Source organism: Elephantulus edwardii, unplaced genomic scaffold (assembly GCF_000299155.1).
Source record: "Elephantulus edwardii isolate Elephantulus edwardi_28Jun2011 unplaced genomic scaffold, EleEdw1.0 scaffold00278, whole genome shotgun sequence".
In the NCBI taxonomy this organism is placed as follows: Eukaryota; Metazoa; Chordata; class Mammalia; order Macroscelidea; family Macroscelididae; genus Elephantulus; species Elephantulus edwardii.
In genome coordinates this window covers 399,871-424,163 of record NW_006400028.1, presented here as the reverse complement: position 1 = coordinate 424,163, position 24,293 = coordinate 399,871, and the positions used below count along the sequence as shown (strand labels likewise).

Below are 24,293 nucleotides of genomic sequence, written 5' to 3'. Positions count from 1 at the left end.
GAAACACTGCATGGTTCAGAATTGGGAAAGGTGTGCGTCAAAGATGTGTCCTGTCTCCATATCTTTTCTAGGTATATGCAGAAAATATTATCTGGGAGGCTGAGCTCTATGACAAGTGTGGCGTCATGATTGGGGGTAGACTTATCAACAATGTGCGTTATGCAGATGACACAACCCTGCTTGCTAAAACTGAGGAGGACCTGAAGCACTTGCTGCAGAAGGTCAAGGATTGCAGCCTTCAATATGGATTGAAGCTCAATGTCAAGAAAACAAAGATTCTTACCACTGGACCACCTGGAAGCATCATGATACATGGTGAAGAGACTGAGATTGTTGACAGCTTTAGTTTGCTTGGCTCTACAATCAACACTCTTGGTACCAGCAGCCAGGAAATGAAAAGACAAATTGCATTGGGAAAGTCTGCTGTCAGAGACCTCTCCAGGGTACTAGGGAGCAACAATATCAGTCTGGAGACTAAGATGCACCTCATACAGGCCATGATCTTTGCCATTACTCTCTATGCTTCAGAGAGTTGGACAATGGCTAGGGAAAATAGAAGATTTGATGCCTTTGAGCTTTGGTGCTGGAGAAGAGTATTGAATAGACCCTGGACTGCTAGGAAAACAAACAAGTTCGTCTTGGAGAGGGTGAAGCCAGGCTGTTCCTTGGGGGCAAGGATTCTGAAGCTTCATCTGACATACTTTGGACATGTTGCAAGGAGGGACCAGTCCTTGAAGAGAGACGTCATGGTTGGGAGGGTGGAAGGATAGCGCAGGAGAGGAAGACCCTCGATGAGGTGGATTGATTTCATCACTGGGGTAATGGGGATAGATTTGTCAGAGACAGTGAGATTGGCAAGGGATAGAGCAGGGTTTAGGGCTGTTGTACATAGCGTCACTATGAGTTGCAAGCAACTCAACAGCATGTAACAAACAACATATATTGCACAGAGGAGATTGCCCATCTTTCTCCTGAAGAGTAGCTAGTGGATTGGAACTGCCTGATTTTGGATTGGCAGTGGCACTCTACCACTAGACTGCCAGACCTCCCTAAATACTGAATTCAACACTATATTTTCTTTGTCGCTTAAGTAGGGCTTGTAATATTGATGCAATTGAAGCAGAGCTGGATATTATGATATATGTACTCAAAAGCAGTAAATTTCTAATCAAATCATATACTCATTGGAATTAAGCTGATTAATATTCCAATTGTAATTGCAATTATAATTCCACAAGTAATATGAAATATAAGAAAGAAAAAAATAGTAGATGTGCCAGTTTCTTTTGCCTTATTTATAATTGCTATGTATCATCTAGTTAGAACAAACTCATAGCTAACCCTCCAGCAAATTTTTAGAGGCAGTTAATTGCAAAGGAGGAAATCCCTTGGAGCAGCTAGCAGGTTCGAACCATGTATCTTTGAGTTGACTGTACAGTTCCTTACCATTAGGGCATCCGAGCTCCCTAAGTCATAATAGTTGTTGTTGATTGCCATCAAGTCAAGCACGACTCATAGTGACTCTATGAACAAAAGACCTAATGCCTTTCCATAACTATCATCATTTTTCCAAGTTCATAGAGTTTCCAGAGGCATGTAGTTTGGGAAGTGGATTCCACTCCTACTTTCAAACCTGTTTTATAACTGGGAACTCCACCAAACCTGTCCACATTGGAAAACCATTCTGGTATTTGATACCCCAATGGTACAAGGTTCAGCATCACAGCAAACCCAGATTACTTCATATAGCACATTGACAAAGAGTGATGTACAAAGTGGAAGAGTGTTCCTCCAGATATAACAGCACTAGTCTCATTTAGCAGTGGTTAAGTGTCATCAAGTCGAATACGACTCAGAGTAAGCTTTGCACAAAAGATCTGAACTCTGTTCTATAACTAACATCATTTCTGTATATTTATAGAGTTTAGTGAGTTTGTAGGAATAATACATGTTTAATTACTTTTCCCTCCTCCAAGTACAATCCTTCTGTCATCGTTGTGTACTGTAGAGTTGGAACTGACACATAGCTGACTCTCTGGCAGGTTTTCAGAGGCAGTTAATTGTATAGGAGGAGAATGCTCATCCTTCTCCCATGTTGCAGCTGGTGGCCTCCATCTGCACACCTTTGGGATTGCAGTGCAGCTTCTTGTCACTAGGCCACCAGATAATCTTTTCATATAGCAGATTTTCCCTGTTTCCCTACCCCCCCAATAAATTCTTGTGGGAGAAAGTTCAAAGTGATTATCTATCCTCCTGGCTCTAGAGGAGAACCTAGAAACCTACCTCTAGACATTTGTGATAAGATAACTTCTTAAATATTTTGGTCTTAGGAGTAATCATGAGCTGACCTGTTAATTGACATTTCTTTGCTAGATGTTAAATATATACCAGTATCTATAGTTTAGTTCTATTGAAAAGTGGGATAATCTCTGTTCTCTCTTAAGACCATTGCATAGGAAAGGAAGGAGAGGAACTAAATAGATGGAGGAGAGAGTCTTGGTTTTACTGTGAAAGGGGTGTGTAGGTATTTGAGAGTGAAACCTAGTGAGCATCTTGAAGCAAAAGGAAGTAGAAAACAAAAATAATACACATCTCAATGACAAAGCAATGGGCAAGAAAAATTGTGTCATAAGACTCATGAAGAGAATGAGAATGTATTAATTACAGCAGGGAAAATTTTCATGCACTTTGTAGAAGAAATAAAAGAAACATGGACAGCAAATTAAATATGAAGAAAATTATTGGTGGTGGAAGATAATAAATAAAATCAAGAAAAAATATAACTTGTAATGCCTCTTGCACCAGAGAGATAAGTCTAATGAAATTTTGATTCATCCGTATATTAAGAAGCAAGTAGTTGTATGGAAATCAATGTAGAGGTAGAAACTTAATCTTGATTTTGTGCTGATGACATCTGCTTAGATTAGAGAGACTTTGGATCCATTTAAAATCATTAAGTCATGAGTTTTGAAATTTAAAGCAGATAAATTCTTAATCAAAACTTATTCTTAGCATTTTAAAATCAAGACAGTCAAGTCTTCAAAGTATAAGTGTTTCACAAGTACCCTCTGATAAAATTACTCAATGCGTATCTTGATAATCTTAAATTCACAACCATATTTTAGGTCTCTTCAAAGTATCCTTTAGTATACTGCTCAGAGGGTTTCTTTAGGAAGATATTTGTAAGTCGACAAGAGTGACTGTCCTTTAAGGTGTTAGCAAAAGATCAGTTACTAAGAATTAAAACCAATTTTTCTCAGTCTCACCCCAACCCTGTTGTCAGTCCCATTCTACAACAGTGGCACTATGCAGTATTTGTCCTTTTGTGACTGGGATATTTCACTCAGCATAAGGTCCTCCAGAGTCACCCATTTTGAATAATATTGCATGAATTCCTTGTTTTTCAGTGCTGCATAGTATTCCATTGTGTGAATATACCAGAACTTCTCTACCCATTCATTTGTTGATGGGCACTTAGGTTGTTTCCAGCTCTTTGCTGTTGTGAACAGAGCCTCAATAAACATGGCTGTGCATATATCTGCCTGGGTGGCAGTTATGGTTTCTTTAGTGTATAATCTCAGTAATAGAATTGCTGGGTCAAATGGTATTTCTGTTTGCAAATTTTTGAGAAAGCTCTATACAGCCTTCACTAGTGGTTGCACCATTTTACACTCCTACCAACAGTGAATTAGGGTTCCAGTTTCTCCGCAGCCTCGCCAGCATTTGTTGTTTGCTGTTCTGTTAAATTTTGCTATTGTTACTGGAATGAGATGATATAGTTGTTTTGATTTGAATCGCTGCATTGAAACAGATGAGGGAGAGAACTGTTTAAAAGCAATATATTATTATTATGGTTATGACAGGAGTCCACAATGAAGGTTGCATATTGGACTGTACTCCGGGCTGGGGAGGGAAGGATTGTATAACAATGAATTTTTCTTCTACTTTTCAGAGAAGAGTGAACTGAGGGGGAGGGGTGTGCAGGGAGAAAATGCAAAATCTCTGTAAACGTTCATTAAAATTAATAACATTTAAACAATTTTAAAAAGGAAAGTTATTTACATGTTAAAAAAAATAATTAAATCCAAGTAGCTCAGCTTTGAGAAATGTGGTAGAGGTGGAGCTTAGCAAGATCAAAGTTGAAAAGTACCCTGTTGTGGCTTGCCGTGGAGTTGACTGCAAGCTTTAGTGTAACAGATCAAAAAGTAGCCTAATGTGGAGGAAAGCCAGCAAGACAGAGAATGCACAGAGCAACTATTCCGTTAGCATGGAGGCAGACATTCACCAGGGCGATGATGGGCCAGAAGATGTGGTGGGAGGGAGAACCAGATTTTTATGTGATTAAGAGAGGCTTAAGACTGCAATTTTTCATGATTAAAATTAAGGTTTGGCAAAATTGTTTTTATTTCAATTTCTAGAACTGTTATGTGATTTTTTTTTCCCAAAATGAAATCTGTGAGTGACAAAGTAGAAACTTGGCAGCCTCTAATTTAGTTGTTGGTGGAGGAAGGAGGGGCCTAGAGAGTGGGGACAGTGTAAACTCTATCCATCTGGCTGCATTTCTCTCTTCTCCTATGATAAGAGCCACCCACCTTCCTCCCAATGCAGAGCTGCTCTCCTGGTTAATTCCAAATGAGCTGTGTATCAACATGCAGAGAGGCTTGCAGTTCTCGGAGTCTAGCTGTAGTTCTGGACTGTGCTTCTCTTCTTTTGGTTCTTATTAAATTTCCCCTGAGAGATTCAGAACCACATATCTCATTGCTTATTAAGTCTCCTTTTAGGTATACCGAAGGACTTCAGACTCAACGTGTTCAAAACTGATGTCATTATCTTAACCCTAGAGCTGTGCATGTCTCAATGAATGCCACTTTCTCTCATCCATTTCCTCATGACTACCTGAGGCAGCTTCCTTGGTTTTCCTTCTATATGCGTCCTATGTTCAGTTTAATTTTCTTCTATCTGGTTTTCCTCTGATCTTGCCTTCCCCCCCACCTTATCCTACCCTGACCCATTCTTTATACTGTATCTAGACTAATATTTTTAAAATAGGAACTTGATTGAGTTAATATTACCTGTTTAAATATATTCTCAATCTCTTTATTACCTGTAAGGTCAAATCAATACTCTTTCCCGTAATTTTTGTTGTTGTTGTTGTTATGTGCCATTGAGTCGCCTATGACTCATAACGACCCTATGTACATTAGCTCTGAAACCTGCCCTATCCTGAGCCAGTTTGCCCTATCCTGAGCCAAGCTCATCATCTCTGACAGACCTAATCCCATTACTCCAGTCACTGAGTCAATCCATCTCATCCTGGTTCTTCCTCTCCAGCACTGCCCCTCTAACCTTCCAAGCATGATGTCCTTCTCTAAGAACTGGTCCCTTTTGGCCATGTGCTCAAAGTATGTGAGACAGAGTCTCAAAATCCTTGCCTCCAGGGAACAAATTGGTTTCACCCTCTCCAGGACAGACCTGTTTATTCTCCTGGCAGTCCACAAAATGTTCAACACTCTTCTCAAGCACCACAACTCACAGGCATTGATTTTTTTTTCTGTCCTCCTTAGTTATTATCCAGCTCTCAGATGCATAACAAGTAATAATGGAGACCATGGCCTGGAGCGGGCATACCTTGGTCTCCAGACTGACATTGTTGCTCTTCAGTACTCTTGAGAGATTCCTTACAGCAGAACTTCCCAATGCAGTTCGTCTTTTGCTTTCTTTTGAAGTTCTCAACAATCTCATTTTCTTCTCCATCCATCCTGAAGCTGCCAGTTGGTCCAGTGGTTAGAATCTTTGTTTCTTGATGTTGAGCTTAAATCCATATTGAAGAACTTTGTGGTGTGACACCTACTTACCTATTGACTATTTTCTGAGGTCCACTTACATGAAATGATTGCAGTGCCTGAGTGACATGATGTCTCCTGAGTATGGTCTTCATACCCATTTACTATCCATTCCTCCCACTGACCTGCAGTCTTCTGACTGGCTGTTGCTTGATCCTCTTCCCCACTGCTGTTGAGTCAATGCCAACTCGTGAAGACTGTCAGGTTTTCAAGGATGCAATTCTTTTCAAGAGGAGACTGCCATTATTTCTTCCTCGGAGAAGACAATGGTTTTGAACTGCTAATCATTGGTTAGCTGACTGAAGCATATTAATGCACTGTACCACCAACACTACCTTTACTTATCTTTCTAGCTTAGAGCTCATTTTCTCCAGGAAGTCTTCTCTGATCTTTCCATTCTAGGTTAATTGTCCTACTTACGTATTTCTGTAAAAGTTTATTTCACTTTTTTTGGTAGAATTCATACTGTACCCCCCTGTTTACCTATCTACCAGCTCCATTAGAGTGTAAGGTGTATGAAGCGTGGAGCTGCCTTAATGATCACTGTATTTCCAGAGTACAGTTTGGGCTATGTTAAGGGCATGCAGTAGATATTAATATTGCATATTATCATCAACTCTTCTTAACATTTTGTCATTACTTAGAACCAAAACCCCACTTTGATGTCTTGTATTTTCAGGTTAATTAAATTTAATGCATATTTGGGAGTATATTTATTGTGTGATTGATTGTTGTTGTTCTAAGTTAAAGAAATGCTGAAATAAATTAGTCATTTTCCTCCCTGAAGATGTTTGATGTCTAGTGAAAGAAGCAGATACATAAGCACAATGAAGTTACTGTGTGCTGTAAGAGCCATGGCAGAACTGTAACAGTATGGTATGAGAGCATTAATGCTGTAGTGGGAACTGCCAAAATAGCTTCAATAAGGTGGTATTTAGGCTGAATTTGGAGGAAAAGTAGAAGTTTATTGAGATGACCACAGAAGTTAAAATGCATAAATGTCTCTAACCTATTCAGAAAGTTGTGATTGATTCAGTATTAGCAGAGCATAAGGCCATGAGTCCAGGGGATAGAGTTGAGACCTGGGAGATAGAACTGAAAAGTCTCCTGCTCTAAAGGACTTTTTGAGAAACATCTGCTCTTTCACCCCCACCACAAACAAGATGAAAGGCATTTATAATGCAAGCAACATCAGTTGAGACTTACAAAGAATGAATTGAACTTTTTCTTTCTTTTCCTTGATGAAAACTTCTTGAAGGCATTAAAAAAACTTTGTAAGGAAAATGTCAACCATACTTAAAAGTGGAAAGACTAGAATACTAAAATCCCATGTCTTTGATACTCAGCTTCAAGAATTTATCAACGGTTTTGTTTTATTCAACCTCCCCTCTACCTCTCCTCCCCACTAGAAGACTATTTGGAGTAAAATCCAGAGATAATTTTATCAATATCTCAACTTATATTTCTAGTGTCCTAGAAAAGTAATGGGCATTATATCAATTTCACATATAAAAATTAATAATTCCTTAATATGATAAACTTTCTATCAGTATTACATTTCTTAATTGCCTATTGTTATTTCTTAAGTTCAAGGAACTGAAGAACAAATTCAAACCTCGAGTTGCTATAATCAAAGATACTTTAGGCAGAATATTAAATGATCCAGGAAGTATTAAAAGAAGATGGAAAGAATATACTGAGTCACTGTATCGAAAAGAATTAGCAGACACAGAATTTCATGAAACAACATATGAGCAAGAGCCTATGGTGATGAAGGAAGAAGTTCAAGCTGCTTTGAAGGAAATAGCAAAAAAAGGCCCCAGGAATAGATGGTATACCAATTGACGTATTCCAACTAACAGATGCTGCCCTGGATGTGCTCACCAAGTTGTGCCAAGAAATCTGGAGAACAACCAACTGGCCAACTGACTGAAAGAGATCTATATTTGTTCCCATTCCAAAGAAGGGTGACCCAACAGAGTATGGACATTATAGAACAATATTATTGATTTTACATGCAAGCAAGATTCTTCTGAAGATTATCCAAAAACAACTGGAACAGCACATCAGTGGAGAACTGCCAAAAGTCCAGGCTGGGTTTAGAAGGGGTTGTGGTACTACTATAGGGATATTGTAGCTAATGTTAGATGAATCTTAGCTGAAAGCAGGGAATACCAGAGGAATGTCTGTTTGTGTTTCATTGATTATGCAAAGGCGTTTAACTGTGTGGATCATAACAAACTGTGGCTGACTCTGAGAAGAATGGGAATCCCAGAACACTTGACTGTGTTAATGTGAAACATATACTTGGACCAGGAGGCAGTTGTCAGAACAGAGCAAGGAAACACTGCATGGTTCAAAATTGGGAAGGACGTATGCCAGGGATGTGTCCTGTCTCCATACCTTTTCAGCCTGTATACAGAACAGATCATCCGGGAGGCTGGGCTCTATGAGGAGAAATGCAGCATCAGGATTGGTGGAAGATCTATCAACAATCTGCATTATACAGATGACACACCCTCCTTGCTGGAACTGAGGAGGACCTGAAGCGCTTGCTGCAGAGAGGGTCAAGGACTGCAGCCTCCTATATGGATTGAGGCTCAATGTCAAGAAGACAAAGATTCTTACCACTGGGCTAATTGGCAGCATCAGGATGGATGAAGAGATTGAGATTGTTCGCCGCTTTAGTTTGCTTGGCTCCACAGTCAACAGTCTTAGCTGCACCAGCAGCTAGGAAATTAAAAAATATATTGCAATGAGAAAGTCTGCTGTTAGGGACCTCTCCAAAGTACTGAAGAGCAATGGTGTCACTCTGGAGACTAAGGTGCACCTGATACAGGCCATGGTCTTTGCAATCACTTGTTATGCGTCAGAGAGTTGGACAATGACTAGGGAGGATAGAAGGAGAATTGATGCCTTTGAGATGTGGTGCTGGAGAAGAGCATTGAATGTACCACAGACTGCTAAGAAAATGAACAGGATCATCCTGGAGTGGGTTTAACTGGGCTGCTCCTTGGAGTCAAGAATTCTGAAGCTTCGTCTGACATACTTTGGACATGTTGCAAGAAGGGATCAGTCCTTGGAGAGTGATGTCAGGCTCGGGAGAGTGGAGGGACAGCGCAGGGAAGGGAAGACCCTGATTCAGCGACTGGGGTAATCAGGGTGGGTGTGTTGGACACAGTGCAGTTGGCACAGAACAGAGCAGGTTTTAGGAATGTTGTACATAGGGTTGCTATGAGTCACAAGCGATTCAGCATCACATAACAACAATTGCCTATTAATATTTGTGTGTTTTACAATTTATTGGTCTTATTTTTAAAATGAAGATTGAAGTTGGGCCCTTGGGCACTAAGGAAGAAAAGACAGAGCAAGTCCAGTAAGGGCAGTGCTATATATAAGGGTAAAAAAGATCCCGTTAGATTTAAGCAGACTAACATTTCTGGTTTTATTTGCAGAAATCTCATTGCTCTCTTTTTTCATTGAAGTGAGATTTGTGTTACATGAAATTAGTTCGTTTAAACGGAACAATTAAGTGGTGTTTAGTACATTTACAAAGTTATGTGACCACCACTCATATCTCATTCTAAACCATTTTCATCAGCTCTGTACCCCAAAAGCAGTTGCTTTCTGCCAACCCTGGCAGTCACTAATCTTTGTTCTATCTCTGTAGATTTACCTGATTTGTATATTTCATATACTTACCTAATTGCTGTCAAGTTGGAACCGACTCATAGCTGACCCTCCAGTGGGATTTCAGAGACTGTAAATTGTACAGATGGTGATTTCCCATCTGTCTCCCACAGAGCTGGTGGATTTGAATCGCCTGCCTTTGAGTTGGCAGTGCAACTCTCTACCCATGAGATCACCAGTGCTTCTTTAAATTGTATATGTTGTTGTTGCTGTTGTCATCATCATTAGGTGCTGTCAAGTCAAGTACTATTCATAGGGATCCTATAAACAGCCAACCTGAATGAACCCTGCCCTGTCCTATGCCCATGATGTCTCTCCAGTGAATAGCCTCTCCTAGCTACATGTCCAGAGTATGAAAAACGAAGCTTCTGTATCTTTGCCTCCAAGGAGCACTCCAGCTACACTCTCTCCAAGACATGTCGGTTTGTTCTCTTGCCAGTCTGTGGGCTAGTCAGTACTCTTCTCTAGCATCACAACTTAAAGACATCAGCTCTTCTGTCATCTTTATTCAGTGTCCAGCTCTCCAGTGCATAGCAGATGATTGAGAAGACCATGGCCTGAATTAGGTGTAACTTAGTCTTCACACTGACAACATTCCTCTTCAGCATTCTGGAGAGATCCCTGACAGTGGAATTGTCCAAGGCAGTATGTATCCTGATTTCCTGACTGCCGGTACCAAGGGTTTTGATTATTGATCCAAGGAAGATTAAATCATTGAGAGCTTCAATATTTCCTCCATCTGTCATAATATTGACTGTTGGTCCTGAAGTGAAGACCTTTGTTTTCTTGACGTTGAGATGTAATCCATACTGAATGCTTTAGTCCCTGATCTTCTGCAGCAAGTGCCTCACATTCTCCTTGTAGCAAGCAAGGTTGTGTTATTTGCATTAAGCAGGTTATTATTAATGAGTCTTCCTCTGATCTTGATGCCACTCACTTCTCTCTGAGAAAAGTTTTTAATACTACCTGCTAGTTTTCATTTTAGGGAATTCTAATGGCCTAGTAGTAAGATGCTGTGCTACTGCAGTTCCTAAGACATCCTAAGGCATGGGGTTTGAATCCTTGGGAGAAAGATGAGCAGTCTCCTCCCGTCCAGCTAACTGCCTCTGAAAACCTGCTACAGGGTCAGCCATGTGTAGGTTCCAGCTTGATGGTACACAAAAAGTAAACTTTTTCTTTTATATTCTCTCACCCAACTTCATTTTTTCTTGAATATCTTTGTCTATAGTGATTCCTTTCATCCCTGTCATGACTTCATCTCATGCTAGCTTTTACTCTTAATAACCTAAACCATACACCCTAAATGCTTTTCAAAACAGAATGGTTACATAAATTGTGCTTTATTCATATGATAGGATACTACACAGCAATAAAAAGAATGTACACAGCCCTGGCATGCCTGCCCGTGGCACCAGGGGTTAAGTTGCAGAGCAAAGCCATGAGTTCACATGTAACCAGGGCCTTAGCCCACTGCAGGCTGCCCTTTTAACCGCAATGGACCACAGTGGGCCAGGCCGTCTGCCCAGGTTTGCATCTTGGGTCTCAACTCTTCGGGTGATCCTTGGAAAACGGATTGTAGACTCTGAGGCTAACTGTGCAGTGTGTGTGCTGCTGACAATTCTTCTGCCTTCCCAGAGTTGGATCAGTGTGCACTGTAACTTAACCAGTCCCTGACTGTCATCCAATAAACTTTAGATGTTATTGGGGGGGAAAATGTACATACATACCTAAGATTACTTAATGTTGAATGAAAGAAGTCAGACCACAAAGAACATAGTGTGTTCTGTTTATATGAAGTTCAAGAACAGGCAAAACTAATCTATAGTAATAGACTCTAGGATAGCTTTCTGGTGGGGGTGAGGTTTAATTGCTTAGAGAAAGCTCAAGTGAACCTTCTAGAGTCCTGAAAACCAATCTATATAATATCTTTATATGTTGTTGTTAGAGTCCATTGAGTCAAGTAAGACTCACAACAACTCTGTGAACAACCTATCAGAACCCTGTCCTATCCTGTGCCATCCTCGTCTCTGACATACTTAGACCCATTGCTACAGTCACTGTATCAGTTCATCTCATTGAGTCTTCCTCTTTCACTTTCCTTCCACCTTCCCAAGCATGATGTCCCTTTCCAAAGAATGGCCCCTCCTAAAAACATTCCCAAAATATATGAGACAAAGCTTCACCATCCTTGTGTCCAAGGAGCATTCTGATTGCAATTTCTGCAAGACATGTCTGGTTATTTTTGGGATAGATTATGAGATATTCAGTACTCTTCAACACAACTCACTCCAGCTCATCAATGATTCTTCTGCCTTGCTTATTCATTGTCCAGCTATCTATGGATGGTGATTATACAGATGGATGTTTATTTACAAAATAAGTGCACTTTTGGTTTGTACACTTTACTGAATGTATAGTTTACCTAGGGTTGCTGAAGGGACAAAAACAAACAAAAAGCAATTACCAAATCAGTCCTTTTTTCAGGAAAATAAATAGTTGAGAAGTTTATGGTTGTAAAAGGTTTTGGATGACAGTAAAATAGGCCAAGTCTGGAGCCTTGTCTTTTAAATCTGGCAGGTTTGAGAGAGGAGAATTATATAATGAAATGTATTTTTTAAAATACTTTATTGAATATTTGTTTGCATACACAATTTGTATAATGAAATGGATTTTTAGGCAACTGTACTTTTGGATGTGCCTGATGGAATTCAGACTGGTAGACCAGTTGAAAAGCTATTGCAACAGGACTTGAATTAGGAAATTGCTGTTTTGGTGTGTTTTTAAAAATTTTTATTTTATATTGGTTTGCTTACAAAATTTGTATACATTGTGTTTCATGCTTTTCTTCATTCACATTGTGCTTCATACAATCATTCCCATACATTGTGTTTTAGAAAATGCCCCTTGGGGCATTGCTTTTTAAATACAATTCCTATTATATTTTTCTTTTGAGTAGTTGAGAGGCCTAAAAGAAGGAATAGTTGAAAAAGGCTGCTCTCAGGTAAAAAGAGGTAATAGAAGAGTCTGGTACTATGTTTAGAACCAGCATACAGTAGTATCAGTTAAGACAAGTCAAGATGGGCAGGGAGAAGAGTGTGGCAATGAATGAATGGAAATCCAAAATCTCTGTAAATGTTTATTAAAATTAATAAAGAAGGGGGGAAATTAAATAAAATAAAAAAAGAAATAGGAGAGGAAAAGGAAAGATCGGACATGTGAAGGAGAAGGAGTGATGGAGAGGACGTGATCGATCTTGGAGCGGCCACCGGAAACAGGACTGGGAAGCAAAGGTGGAGGACTTAGCTTTCGACTGGCTTACCATGAAGAACCCAGGTGCATGCCATCAGCATCTTTGGTGACTGACTTTTGTGGTAATTTTTGTCCTCCAAAGAGAAACAGAGGGTGATCCAGCATTGAGCATGAGCATTAATGTGGGGATCAAGGAGTTTCAAGCATTTGGACTAATTATGGGTTCCAAGCATAATCTATTCAGTGTGAAAGAAATGCAAAAGAAGTTTTAGACACCATCCATGCCTTCTGGAAAGTTATACACTTAAGTAGGGAGGCAAGATACTCACCTGTTATATAACTCAGCAGTGCTTAAGTGCCAAAAACAAATGGTATCAAGTACTTTGAATCCTGACTTTGTCACTTTCCAGCTGTGTGACTGGGCAAGAGATATATTAGTTCTCTGTGCTACTTCTCCCTCATCTGTAAAATGATGATATGCCCATGAGGTTGTTTGGAAGACTAAATTAATTACCATCAATACGTAGAACAAGACTTGAAAATAGTAATTTTATGTTGTTTGTCAAAATTATAATGAGCTATAAGAGTTCGAAAGGGAGGGGGAATGAATGCTGGAGATGGTGGGAAAGCTTTGTGAAGAAGTTGGACGCTGTTTAGAGATAGCTAATGTTATTGTTGTTATGTGCCATCAAGTTGCTTGCAACTCATAGCAACCCTATGTACAAGAGCCATAAACCCTGCTCTATTCTGTGCCAACCTCCCTGTCTCCGACACACCTACTCCCACTACCCCAGTCACTGAATCGATCCATCTCATCGAGGGTCTTCCTCTCCTGAGCTGTACCTCCACCCTCCCAAATATGATGTCCTTCTCCAAGGACTGATTCCTCGTTGCAACAGGCCCAAAGTATGTCAGATGAAGCTTCAGAATTCTTGACTCCGAGGAGCAGCCCAGTTTCACTCTCTCCAGGACAAACCTGGAGACAAACCTGTTTGTTCTCCTAGCAATCCATGGTACATTCAACACTCTTCTCCAGCACCACAGCTCTAAGGCATCAATTCTCTATCATCCCTAAACACTGTCCAGCTCTCTGATGCATAGCACACAATTGTGAAGACTATAACCTGGATGAGGCACACCTTAGTCTCCAGCCTGAGATTGTTGCTCTTCAGTATGCTGGAGAGGTCCCTTACCACTGACTTTCCAAGTGAAATTTGCCTCTTGATTTACTGGCTGCTGGTACCAAGAATATTGACTGTGGGGCCAAGCAAACTGAAACTGTTAACTATCTCAGACTCTTCACCATCCATACTGATGCTGTCAATTGGCCCAGTAGTAACAATCTTTGTTTTCTTGATGTTGAGCTTCAATCCATATTGAAGGCTGCAATCCTTGATCTTCTGCAGCAAGCGCTTCAGGTCCTCCTCAGTTTCAGCAAGCAGGTTGTGTCATCTGCATAACACAGGTTGTTGATGACTCTTCCACCAATCCTGATGCCAAATTCTTCCTTGTACAGCCCAGCATCCCAGATGATCTGTTCTGCATACAGATTGAAAAGGTATGGAGACAGAACACTTCCCTAGCATACACCCGTCCCAATTTTGAACCATGCAGTGTCTCCTTGCTCTGTTCTGATGACTGTGTCTTGGTCCAAGTATAGATTTCACATAAGCACAATCAAATGTTCTGGGATTCCCATTCTTCTCAGAGTCAGCCACAGCTTGTGATCCACACAGTCAAAAGCCTTTGCATAGTCAATGAAGCAGAGATAGACATTCCTCTGGTATTCTCTGCTTTGTGCCAAGATCCATTTAAATTAGCTATAATTACAAATTAAGACACTAGGAAGAAGGATTAGCCGTCCACTTCTGAATAACAGGCCTTTGAAAATCCTATGTACAATAGAGATAGCTAATAGAAAAGAATTCTAGATTGAGAAAAACATTATGAACAAAGGTTTCATATCAGTAAGGCCATGGCATTTCCAAGTGATTTGCTTCATGTTCCAGATTCTTCGTGTTGGGGAATAGTGGAAATAGGGTAGGATAGTAAGATGAATATAACTTGTGTTTGCTTAAGTAAAGGAGTGAGCTGAGGACTTAGAGCTTATTGGTTGTGATTCTGTGTGTTTGGGCAAGTTGTTCAGTCTCTTTCATATGTGCGTGTGCACATGCACTCACGTACTCAGTCACTCTCCTTCCTTTCTCCTGTGGAGCAGCTGGTAGATTTGACCTACCAGTCTTTTGGTTAGTAGCTGCACTCTTTAACCACTGTACCAGTTCTTCCTCTGTAAAATGAAATGGGTGGAATATTCCCAGTAGTAGAATTGCTGGGTCAAATGGTATTTGTATTTACAGCTTTTTGAGAAAGCTCCAGGCTGCCTTCCACACTGGCTGTACCATTTTACATTCCCACCAGCAGTAAGAGTTCCAATCTCTCCACAACCTCTCCAGCATTTGTTGTTTGCTGCCCTTCTGAACTTTACTATTGTTTCTGGGGTGAGATATCTCATAGTTGTTTTGATTTGCATTCTCTGAAAGCTAGGGATTTTGAACATTATTTTATGTGTTTCTTTGTTGTCTGAATGTCTTTTTTGGTAAAATGTCTATTCATATCCTTTTTTAAATTATCATTTTTTGTGTGTGTACCATCAGATCGGATCTGACTGGTACAGGAGGAGATTGTCCCTCCTTCAGCAGAACATCTGGTGAATTTGAACCAGGCACCTCTGGGATTGCAGTGCAGCTTCTTGCCACTAGGCCACCAGAGCTCACCGAAATGTCTATTCATATCTTAAAGAAACCAGAGCCACAACTCAAACAAATGTATGTATATTCATGTTTATTGCTACATTATTCACAATAAAAGAGAGATGGAAGCAACCCAAATGCCCATCAAACGGATGGGTAGAAAAACTATGGTACATTCACACAGTGAAACACCCCGTAGCATTGAAAAACGCTGAAATAGTAAAACATTATACAACATGGGGAAACCTTGAAGACATTATGCTAAGTGAAATATCTCAGTCACAAAAGGAAAAATACTGCATAACACTGCTGTTATAAAATAGGACAGACATGGGGTGCTTGGGGAGAGAATGGGGAAAGAGTGGGTAGATAATGAACACTGCATTAGAACAGATGAAGGGAAGAACTGTCCGAAAGGAATATATGATTATGCATTATATGTATGAGATAGATCTGGAACAAGGGGTGCATTGCGAAGTGGACTGAGGGAGGTGTGGGGGAAAATGTGCAACAATGAATAAGAAAAAAAAACAAACCCAAAGTAAGTAAGTGGAGTACAATCTCTTATTTCTCTAAAATTTTATGTTCATACATAAAAAATTATTTCCCAAAACCACTGTCAGGGGGAAATGGTTTTGGTTTTGGTGTGTGTGCAGGGGTGGTGTGAAGGTAGCTGGCCTGTGTGAAGCAGACTTGTGGTTCTGGCCTCTACAGCCTCATGCTGTAGGTGAGTGATTTGACCAGGCTACACTACACAGCACCTTTGCAGCATTTAGAGATCACCATCACTAGAGAAATCTGGGGTCTTGTTGGGTGGATTTATGAAAGGAACCCATGGGTATTTTACTCCCAAGGTACTTAGAGTGAACTTTGCTGTTGTTCTTTTAAGAAACTGTTCTCCTGTGGCTGTGAGCTTTGAAGCAGACCCTGAGGACTAAGTTGTTGTTACTGTTGTGTACCGTCCAGCCAGCACTGACTCATAGCTGAGCCTCCAGTAGGTTTTCAGAGGCAGTAAATCCACAGGAATTGACTGCCCATCTTTGTCTCACTGAACAGCTGGCAGATTCAAACTGAATGCCTTTGGATTGACAGTGCAGTTGCTTTCCACTAGGCTGCCAGGGCTCTGTCAGGGCTAAATAGGAGAGGAAAGAACAGCCTTTAGTTTCAAAATAAAATTTCTATATTGTATTGGTGAAGCTCGTCTACTTAAAATACAATAGGTGTAGAATCTCATTAATTTTACAAATTAATCATATTTCCCAATTTAATTCACAAAATCATTTCCTCTCTTCTCTCAGAAGGTGAAAAATTCCAACAAAATAAAAACCCCACAAAGCTAAAGGAGAAAAAGCAGCTCAACAAGCTCTAGTTAAATTGCCAGTGAAGTCTTTAAGACTGTCCTGATAGGACCTTATGGGGCAGTGACAAAACATGGTTGCTTTTGACATAAGCCATTCCTTTATTGCAACGTGGAGGCTTTAAATATTCCAGGTCTCTGTGTAAGCTTCACCGGAAATGGGCTTTTCTAATACGATGATTAGAAGTCGTTGGCTCTCATCTACTGTTACTTCAATTTTCCTTTCTGGAAGGGAGTTTGGGTTGGTTATCCAGTTCTCACCTCCCTGCCCTTCCCCATTGCAGTTTGCACTCAGGCTGGTCTGCTGTCTGTCAGCCTGCAGTGCTGCAGTGCTGTTGCATCAGAGGAGTTCTCTAAAATTCCACTCTCATTTGCTTTCTCTCGTTGCTAAGTGAGAAGTACTTAGAGCCATGTCTGACCTCTCCATAGGAAAAAAGTGCTTTGTGTTTGTCCCTGGCAAGAGCTTGATTATTGAAGAAGATACTTCTGGGCTTTTATACTTGATAGATTTTACGCAATTTAGTGAATTGAAAAATAACTTGAAACCATAGAGACAAAGCAGATGGTTGCTATATTATCCATATTTTTGTGCCTCTAAAATTTGGAAGGGTTTATTTTGTTTTTAGAAACTGAAATTTGAGAAGTATGACAATTTACCCTTGTGTCATCCTTGGAAGGAAACATTGTTTCTTTGGGAAGTTGGGAATTTGGGAGTTCCAGCAGAGGACTCCAAAACTGACTTAGATTTCTGAACAGCTTAAGCTAGAAGTTCCTTGAGGATATGGACTATATTTTTGTTGTATTTGGTACCTAGAAATGAGTTGCATCTAGGTAAATACTTAGGAGATAAGCCCTCATCCTTTGACCTTGCTCACTGACCCTAAGAATTGGTTATGATCATCACCTACTCCATTTGTGCCATTGATTTTTCTGAGGAGAAAAATTATCTCAGTACAGAAAGTTTCAAAGGTGGTGAGTAGGTTTGACATGAGATGGTTTGCTCCACCTTTTTTTTTAAAACAGTGATTGATTGATTAATGCTATCTATGTTGCTGTTTCTTCCAGAGCTGACCTGTCCTGGATACAGCATAACTAACGAAGCTGCTGCAGGATGAGAAGATGGCAGCACGGCTGCTCGCACCACCAGGCCCTGATAGTTTCAAGCCTTTCACCCCTGAGTCGCTGGCAAACATCGAGAGGCGCATTGCTGAGAGCAAGCTCAAGAAACCCCCGAAGGCCGATGGCAGCCATCGGGAAGATGATGAGGACAGCAAGCCCAAGCCAAACAGTGACCTGGAAGCAGGGAAGAGTTTGCCTTTCATCTACGGGGACATCCCACAAGGCCTGGTTGCGGTTCCCCTGGAGGACTTTGACCCATACTATTTGACGCAGAAAGTGAGTTGGAGGAGGAGAAGCAGCTTCAGACACCTCTTTCCTGACAGGCTTAGGGGAAATGGGGAAGTTTGCCAAAGTTTGCATAAGTCGTTAACCTTTTGTTTCGGCTCTGGTGTATGGGGATAATTTTTCTGTTTAATTGCTGCAAAGGGGTCATTTGTGGGTCTTGGTACATCTCAACTCTGTTAATAAGCTTTCTCTTATTGGCTCCAGGCCAGATCAGAAAAAGAAGATATAAATGTAAAAGAATGTGTAAGAGTCCATGAAAGAGGGCAGAGTAAAACATGATAGTCCTGTAAAATTTTGCATATACGTACACATGAGTTTTATTTGAATATTAAGATATTACTAATGCAACATCATTGGAGCCTGTTAATGTAGAGATGATGGATTTATGCTTTTTATCCTGTCCCTTTTGTGACATTAGAGTGTAGCCACTGGTAAGAAGAAAAGAATAAATCAAACTGTATGTGTAAGGATAGATTTCAGGTCTTTGTTACCCAGTTGTCTGAACTGAACCAACATTTATAGTTATGTTAGAATTAGTTCTGTCAGTCTTGCAAGTAGAAAGCGTGGATGAAGGAAACAAAATCTTCTCTAGAAAAGAAAAAAAACTTCTCTGACAAAGATAATTTATTTTTAGGTAAAATTTTGATGTTATATTAGTTTGCTTACCAAGTTCATATACATTGTTTTTTTGCACCAGTCTTTCCCATTTCCTTTACCCAGTCCTCCCTTTACCCATAAAATTGTGTGACCTTATGATTAACCCCCCAGCCCATCCTCACCCCTCTTTACCTACCCTCCCCCCATTGGATCCTTATACACATTTTACTAGTTATCCTTCTATTTCTGCAATAATGGTCTTATACAGTTTTTATCCTTATGGGACTGAGTTAGTTCATTTAGCATAATGCTCTCCAGTCCCTCCCAAGTTAGGTAGTGATTTTCAAAATCATTGCTCCTGCGTGCTGCATAGTATTCCATCATCTAACAAAGATTTGACCTAAGTCCTAGGTTACTATGACATTGTTATTTATTGTTGGATTTTGGTAGTAATTTTGTTTTGTATTTTAGAATAGAGAAAAATCATCTTTATTGTGAGAAATGCTGGTGATCACACCTGCTATAGGGTAACTAGGCCTGCATGGTTATCTTTCTATAATAATGCAGCCAGTGAAAAATCACAATCTCCTGAGTGGTCCACCAGCCAAATAAGTAGCCAGAAACCATTATTAAACACTGACATCAGACACCAGTTTAGCAGGATTCACTTGTATGATGGGTGTCAGATAAAAAAATTAGATTGTTAATGCCATCCTAGGTAAGGTAATAAATGGTTTTATATGTTTATATATTTGCAGGTGGCAAGATCGTTTAACAAAATTATCTTTCAGTCTCAACCTTTGAAAGGTTTCAGCTTTGGCTTTATAATAAAAAAGTAAGACCTAGTGAACAGATCTTCTGACTTAGCTGCAGTCGCAGTGGCATTTTTAGTTTAGCCAAAGCCGGGAAGGTGTTCTCTACATGAAAGGACCCTTCTACACAGGTCATTCTGAACAGCATTAGCTTTTCAGAGCAACTGCATGTAATATAATAGTCCAAGTGGAACCTGTAGCCTGTGTATGCCAGTGGAAAAACTTGGAAGTTTAGGGAATAAAACATGATAGGATGTGAAGAATAGTGGACTGGAACCACAGAATCTTTTTTTTTTTTTTTTTGCCATAAGTCACCATGGTCATGATTTACGTTTCCCCTTCTTATCATGTATATGTTTCCAGCTATCTTAAGTCACTTGTAGGAAAAGAGTAATAAATTAAAAGAGAAACAAAAACCTCTCAAAACTAATTGATAACTTTTAGCAAATCATTTCATTTCTCTGGGTAGAAACTGAGAAGTTGGTCAGATTTCTAGGACATTTTTTCAAATCTAATGTTCTAGAGCAAAATAGTTTTCATAAACTGTCATTGATTTCTTCCCCCTCCTTATTTTTAGAGTCTGAAATTTTTAACAGAACCTTTGCTAGGGAGGTGAGGAAAGCAGTGACGTTAACTTTCTGGACTAGAAATAAGAGACTGAGTATTAGGCTGTTTTTAGAAAAATACTTCATTCATTGTAAATTTTTAAAATATTTTTAGATATCTTTTCCCCTGCTCTTATATTTATGATCTTAGTAGATGACAAAAGAAACAATAGATTACAGAATTTAAGCTCTGCCTATTTAGTTAAGTTTGTTCCATTGGTGTAACATTTCTAGAAAAATGCTTTTAGAGCAGTGAGTAGATATCAACACAAAGTCATTTGGGCACTGGCCTTTCAGAGTGCCAAACCTTCTTTGTTTGTATTTTACCATTTGTTTTTCCAAATCAAGTGCAAATTGAATTTATTTTCTAAGACCCAACAAGAGATGGAAAATACACAGAGAATATCATAAGTCAGAGGCTAGTTTACTCATGTGTTGTCTCCCTGATTCCTGACCCATAAACAGCCTCCCATCACCACCATCTTGGATTTCAGTGGCCTGGTGTGTGTGAATGTGAAGACGTGTCAAAGAGAGTGATTCTCCTTGGGTCTTAGAATCATTCCTTCAGTGGCCCAAATGGTTGCTGATGGGATTCCATGAGAATTTTGGCTTTCCATGTTAGGAAGTGTATTGTCAGGCCATGGTTTCACCACCCCATACATTCTTTTTGGCAAGAATAACCTTAATTGTATTTTTTTTGCTGTTGTAATTTTTTTAATCGTTAAATGCACTACCTTGAAGAGAAGGTCATAAAGTATAAATTCATATGGTTATTACAAAGCAGTCACATTACCACCTATGTCCAAAAAAAAGTATATTGCTAGCACTTCAATAGTATTAATTGTGCATTTACAAGAGAATTTCTTCAGTTGATTTAAAAATAATATGCTTGCTTAAGTTCATGTCCAGATTTTTACTGTTAGTAGACTGAATTAGCAAGTAGACGTAGAAATTTAGTAGACTAAATTATATTAGCAATTTAGTAAACTAAATTAACAAAATCCTACCCATAAGGACATACACAGGAAATTAATCCACAAATTTTTAAAAAATCATCAAAGTCTCTCATTGCCATCAAGTTGAAATCAAACCATAGCTGACCCTCCAGTGGGTTTTCAGGGGCTGTATATTGCACAGGAAGAGATAACCCATCTTTCTCCCTTGGAGCAGTCGATGGATTCAAACCTCTTAGTTCTGGGTTGGCAGTGCAATTCCATATCCACTAGGCCACCAGGGCTATTTTTCCTAGGAAAAAATAAAACCTCTTTGCTAAATTATACAGTTTCCTGGATTCTTTTTCTCTTTTTCCCCCTCTCCATGTTCTTATTTTCTAACTGATTGATCATCTTTTCTGTATCTTGTCAAGTTTTAGAAAGCAAAATTCAGCTTGCCCTTGAGTTGTAAAACAAATAATAAAATAAAAACAAACAAGATATGAAAAGGAAAGGATATGAGAAATACATTTCTACTTAATTTTGTTATTTATTTTCTCTGCCTCCTGTCAGTGGAAATTCTTAAAATATTTTCTCCATCTTCACTTTTTTTTTTTAAGTGGGTCAAATCAAGATCTTTTTCTCTGCTGCTTAAAGTATCTTATCTTCACTACAAAAAAAAAATCTTCTCCAGTACTTAATCATAACATGTTGAATTTTAAATGACCTTGTTTATTCTTAGTAACTTTAAATGAGATAACAAGAGAAACTTAATTTAAGCTGAAAGAAGTCCTTCAGAACTTACTATTTAGATTTCTAGATTCGAATTACAATTCATAGACCTGATTATTGACATTGTTCTTGTTGATAGCCTTCGAGTTGAGCACGACTCATAGTGACCCTATGAACAAAAGGCTTAATAAACCCTCTACAGCTCTCGACATTTATCAAAGTTCATAGAGTTTCTGGAGACATGTTTAGAAGTGGATGCCACCGGTGAACCCTTTTTTACTTAGTGGATAACATTGTTATAAGAAAGGCCTCTAAACAAATGCTTAAGTTATAGCACTGATTGATTTAGTGCAGTTCTTGTTGTACTTAAAAAATATATGTGCCTTCCCTACATTCAGTTTTCCTTCAATTTTTCGCCCACTACATTTCCTACAGAGTGGGTTCTGATTAGAATCCACTAAACACAGTAAAGATTTGGTGGCCTTAGACATCATCTAGTCCAGCCTCCTCATGTTAAAAATTTTATAAATGTAGTGCCTTGTGAAAAGCCAATCCCATAGTTAGTAATAGAACCAAAACTAGAATGCTTGCCTTCTCATTCTCATTCTCATTCTCATTCTCAGTTTATAACTGCACATTGTTGTACTGTGCAACTATTTACCTAGCATGTGATCTGATAACAGTTTACTTAACCTTTCCACAGAGTGCTACTTTTTTTGCCAGGGTGGGATTGAGTACAGTGTACTTAATTTATGGTGCAGGACAAGTTAGGCTCTCTGAGCCCCTTCCCCTTCTCAAGGGGATTGGACAGAAACTGTGTCAAAGATGTGAGAGTCTCAGTGGGGGGGAGGGGAGATCAAGTTGGGTCAAGGACTCCCCGGCAGCTGAGGGTCTCTCTCTGTCTCTTTTAGTGCTATTGCTGGGGTTGGTGGTTCAGGGATCTTTTATTCTTTGGAGGCTATGTGAATCATCAGGTGCACCACCCTGTTGCTATAGCCAAATTCATTGTCATACTAGGAAATTAGTTTGACGGAGTGGTTGTTCATGGCTATGCCAGCCCCAGCATCAAAGGTGAAAGAGCGTATGTCACTGTTAAAGTCACAGGAGACAACCTGGTCTTCATTGTATCCCAGAGTTCCCTTTAGCTCTTCTGATGCCAGCTTTACTACCTTCTTGATATCATCGTATTTGGCAGCTTTCTCCAGAGGCGGGCCAGCTTCACAACCAGCACATTCGGAGTGGGGACACAGAAAGCCATGCCAGTAACCTTCCCATTTAGCTCAGGAATGACCTTGCCCATGACCTTGGAAGCACCAGTAGATGCAGGGATGATGTTCTGGGCAGTTCTATGGCTATCATGCCACAGCTTTCCATAGGGACCATCCACAGTCTTCTGGGTGGCCATGATGGCATGGATTGTGGTCACGAGTTCCTCTATGATGCCGGAGTTGTCATGGATGACCTTGGCCGGGGTGGGGGGGAGCGCTAAGCAGTTGGTGAAGCAGGAGGCATTGCTGACAATCTTGAGAGAGTTGTTATACTTCTTTCTCATGGTTCATGCCCATCACAAACATGGGGACATCAGCAGAAGGAGCAGAGATGATTACCCATTTGGCACCACCCTTCAAGTGAGCCTCAGCTTTCTTCAAGGTTATGCAGACAACAGTGGACTTCACAGCATACTCAGCACCAGTATCACCCTACTTGATTTTGGTGGTGGAATCTCATGCCTGGATGATAATGGTGACGTACATTGATGACAAGCTTCCCCTTCTCAGCCTTAACAGTGCCATTGAACTTGCCACAAGTGGACTCATACTGAAATATACAGACCATGTAGTTGAGAAGGTCAGGGAAGGGTCATGATGGCAACAACATCCACTTAAAGTAAAAGCAGCCCTGGTAACCAGGCGTCCAGTGTGGCCAAATCAGTTCATCCGACCTTCACCATCATGTCTCAGGGATGCGGCTGAGGCTGCATGAGAAGGGGGTGCTATCTGTTGATCAAACGGAGCAGAGTGTCTGTAGTATTCTTTTTAAAAAGCAGGGCACCTCCTGTACGCTAAGCTCCACCCCCAGTGCTGGCAGAACAGCACATTTCTTTCCACCCTTGTCTCTTGCTTGCTGTTAGCCGAAAAAGGCTATGGGCTTCAGTTTCCTTATCAATAATATAAGCAAGATCGAATTTGACAGGTATCTTTCTCGTTCTTATTGTTTTTTTTCCTATAATTATATTTTATTAATTTTAATAAACATTTACAGAGATTTTGGGCTTCCACTCATTCATTGTTGCACTATTCTCTCTACCCTCCTCCCAGTTTG

General features: G+C 39.9%; 1 protein-coding gene across 4 annotated transcripts in view; it reads left to right on the top strand.

Annotated features, from left to right (window-relative positions):
- SCN8A (sodium channel, voltage gated, type VIII, alpha subunit) overlaps positions 1–24,293 on the top strand; it is a 352,497-nt gene that overhangs the window by 113,884 nt on the left and 214,320 nt on the right. For 2 of the 4 annotated variants that reach the window (XM_006900213.1, XM_006900211.1), the window contains exon 2: positions 17,955–18,284. In XM_006900213.1, coding sequence (XP_006900275.1) covers positions 18,009–18,284 — 276 coding nt within the window. In that variant the 5' untranslated portion in view covers positions 17,955–18,008. Of the gene's footprint in view, positions 1–17,954; positions 18,285–24,293 lie in introns of those variants that run through there. The other 2 variants (XM_006900212.1, XM_006900210.1) reach the window with 1 other exon arrangement.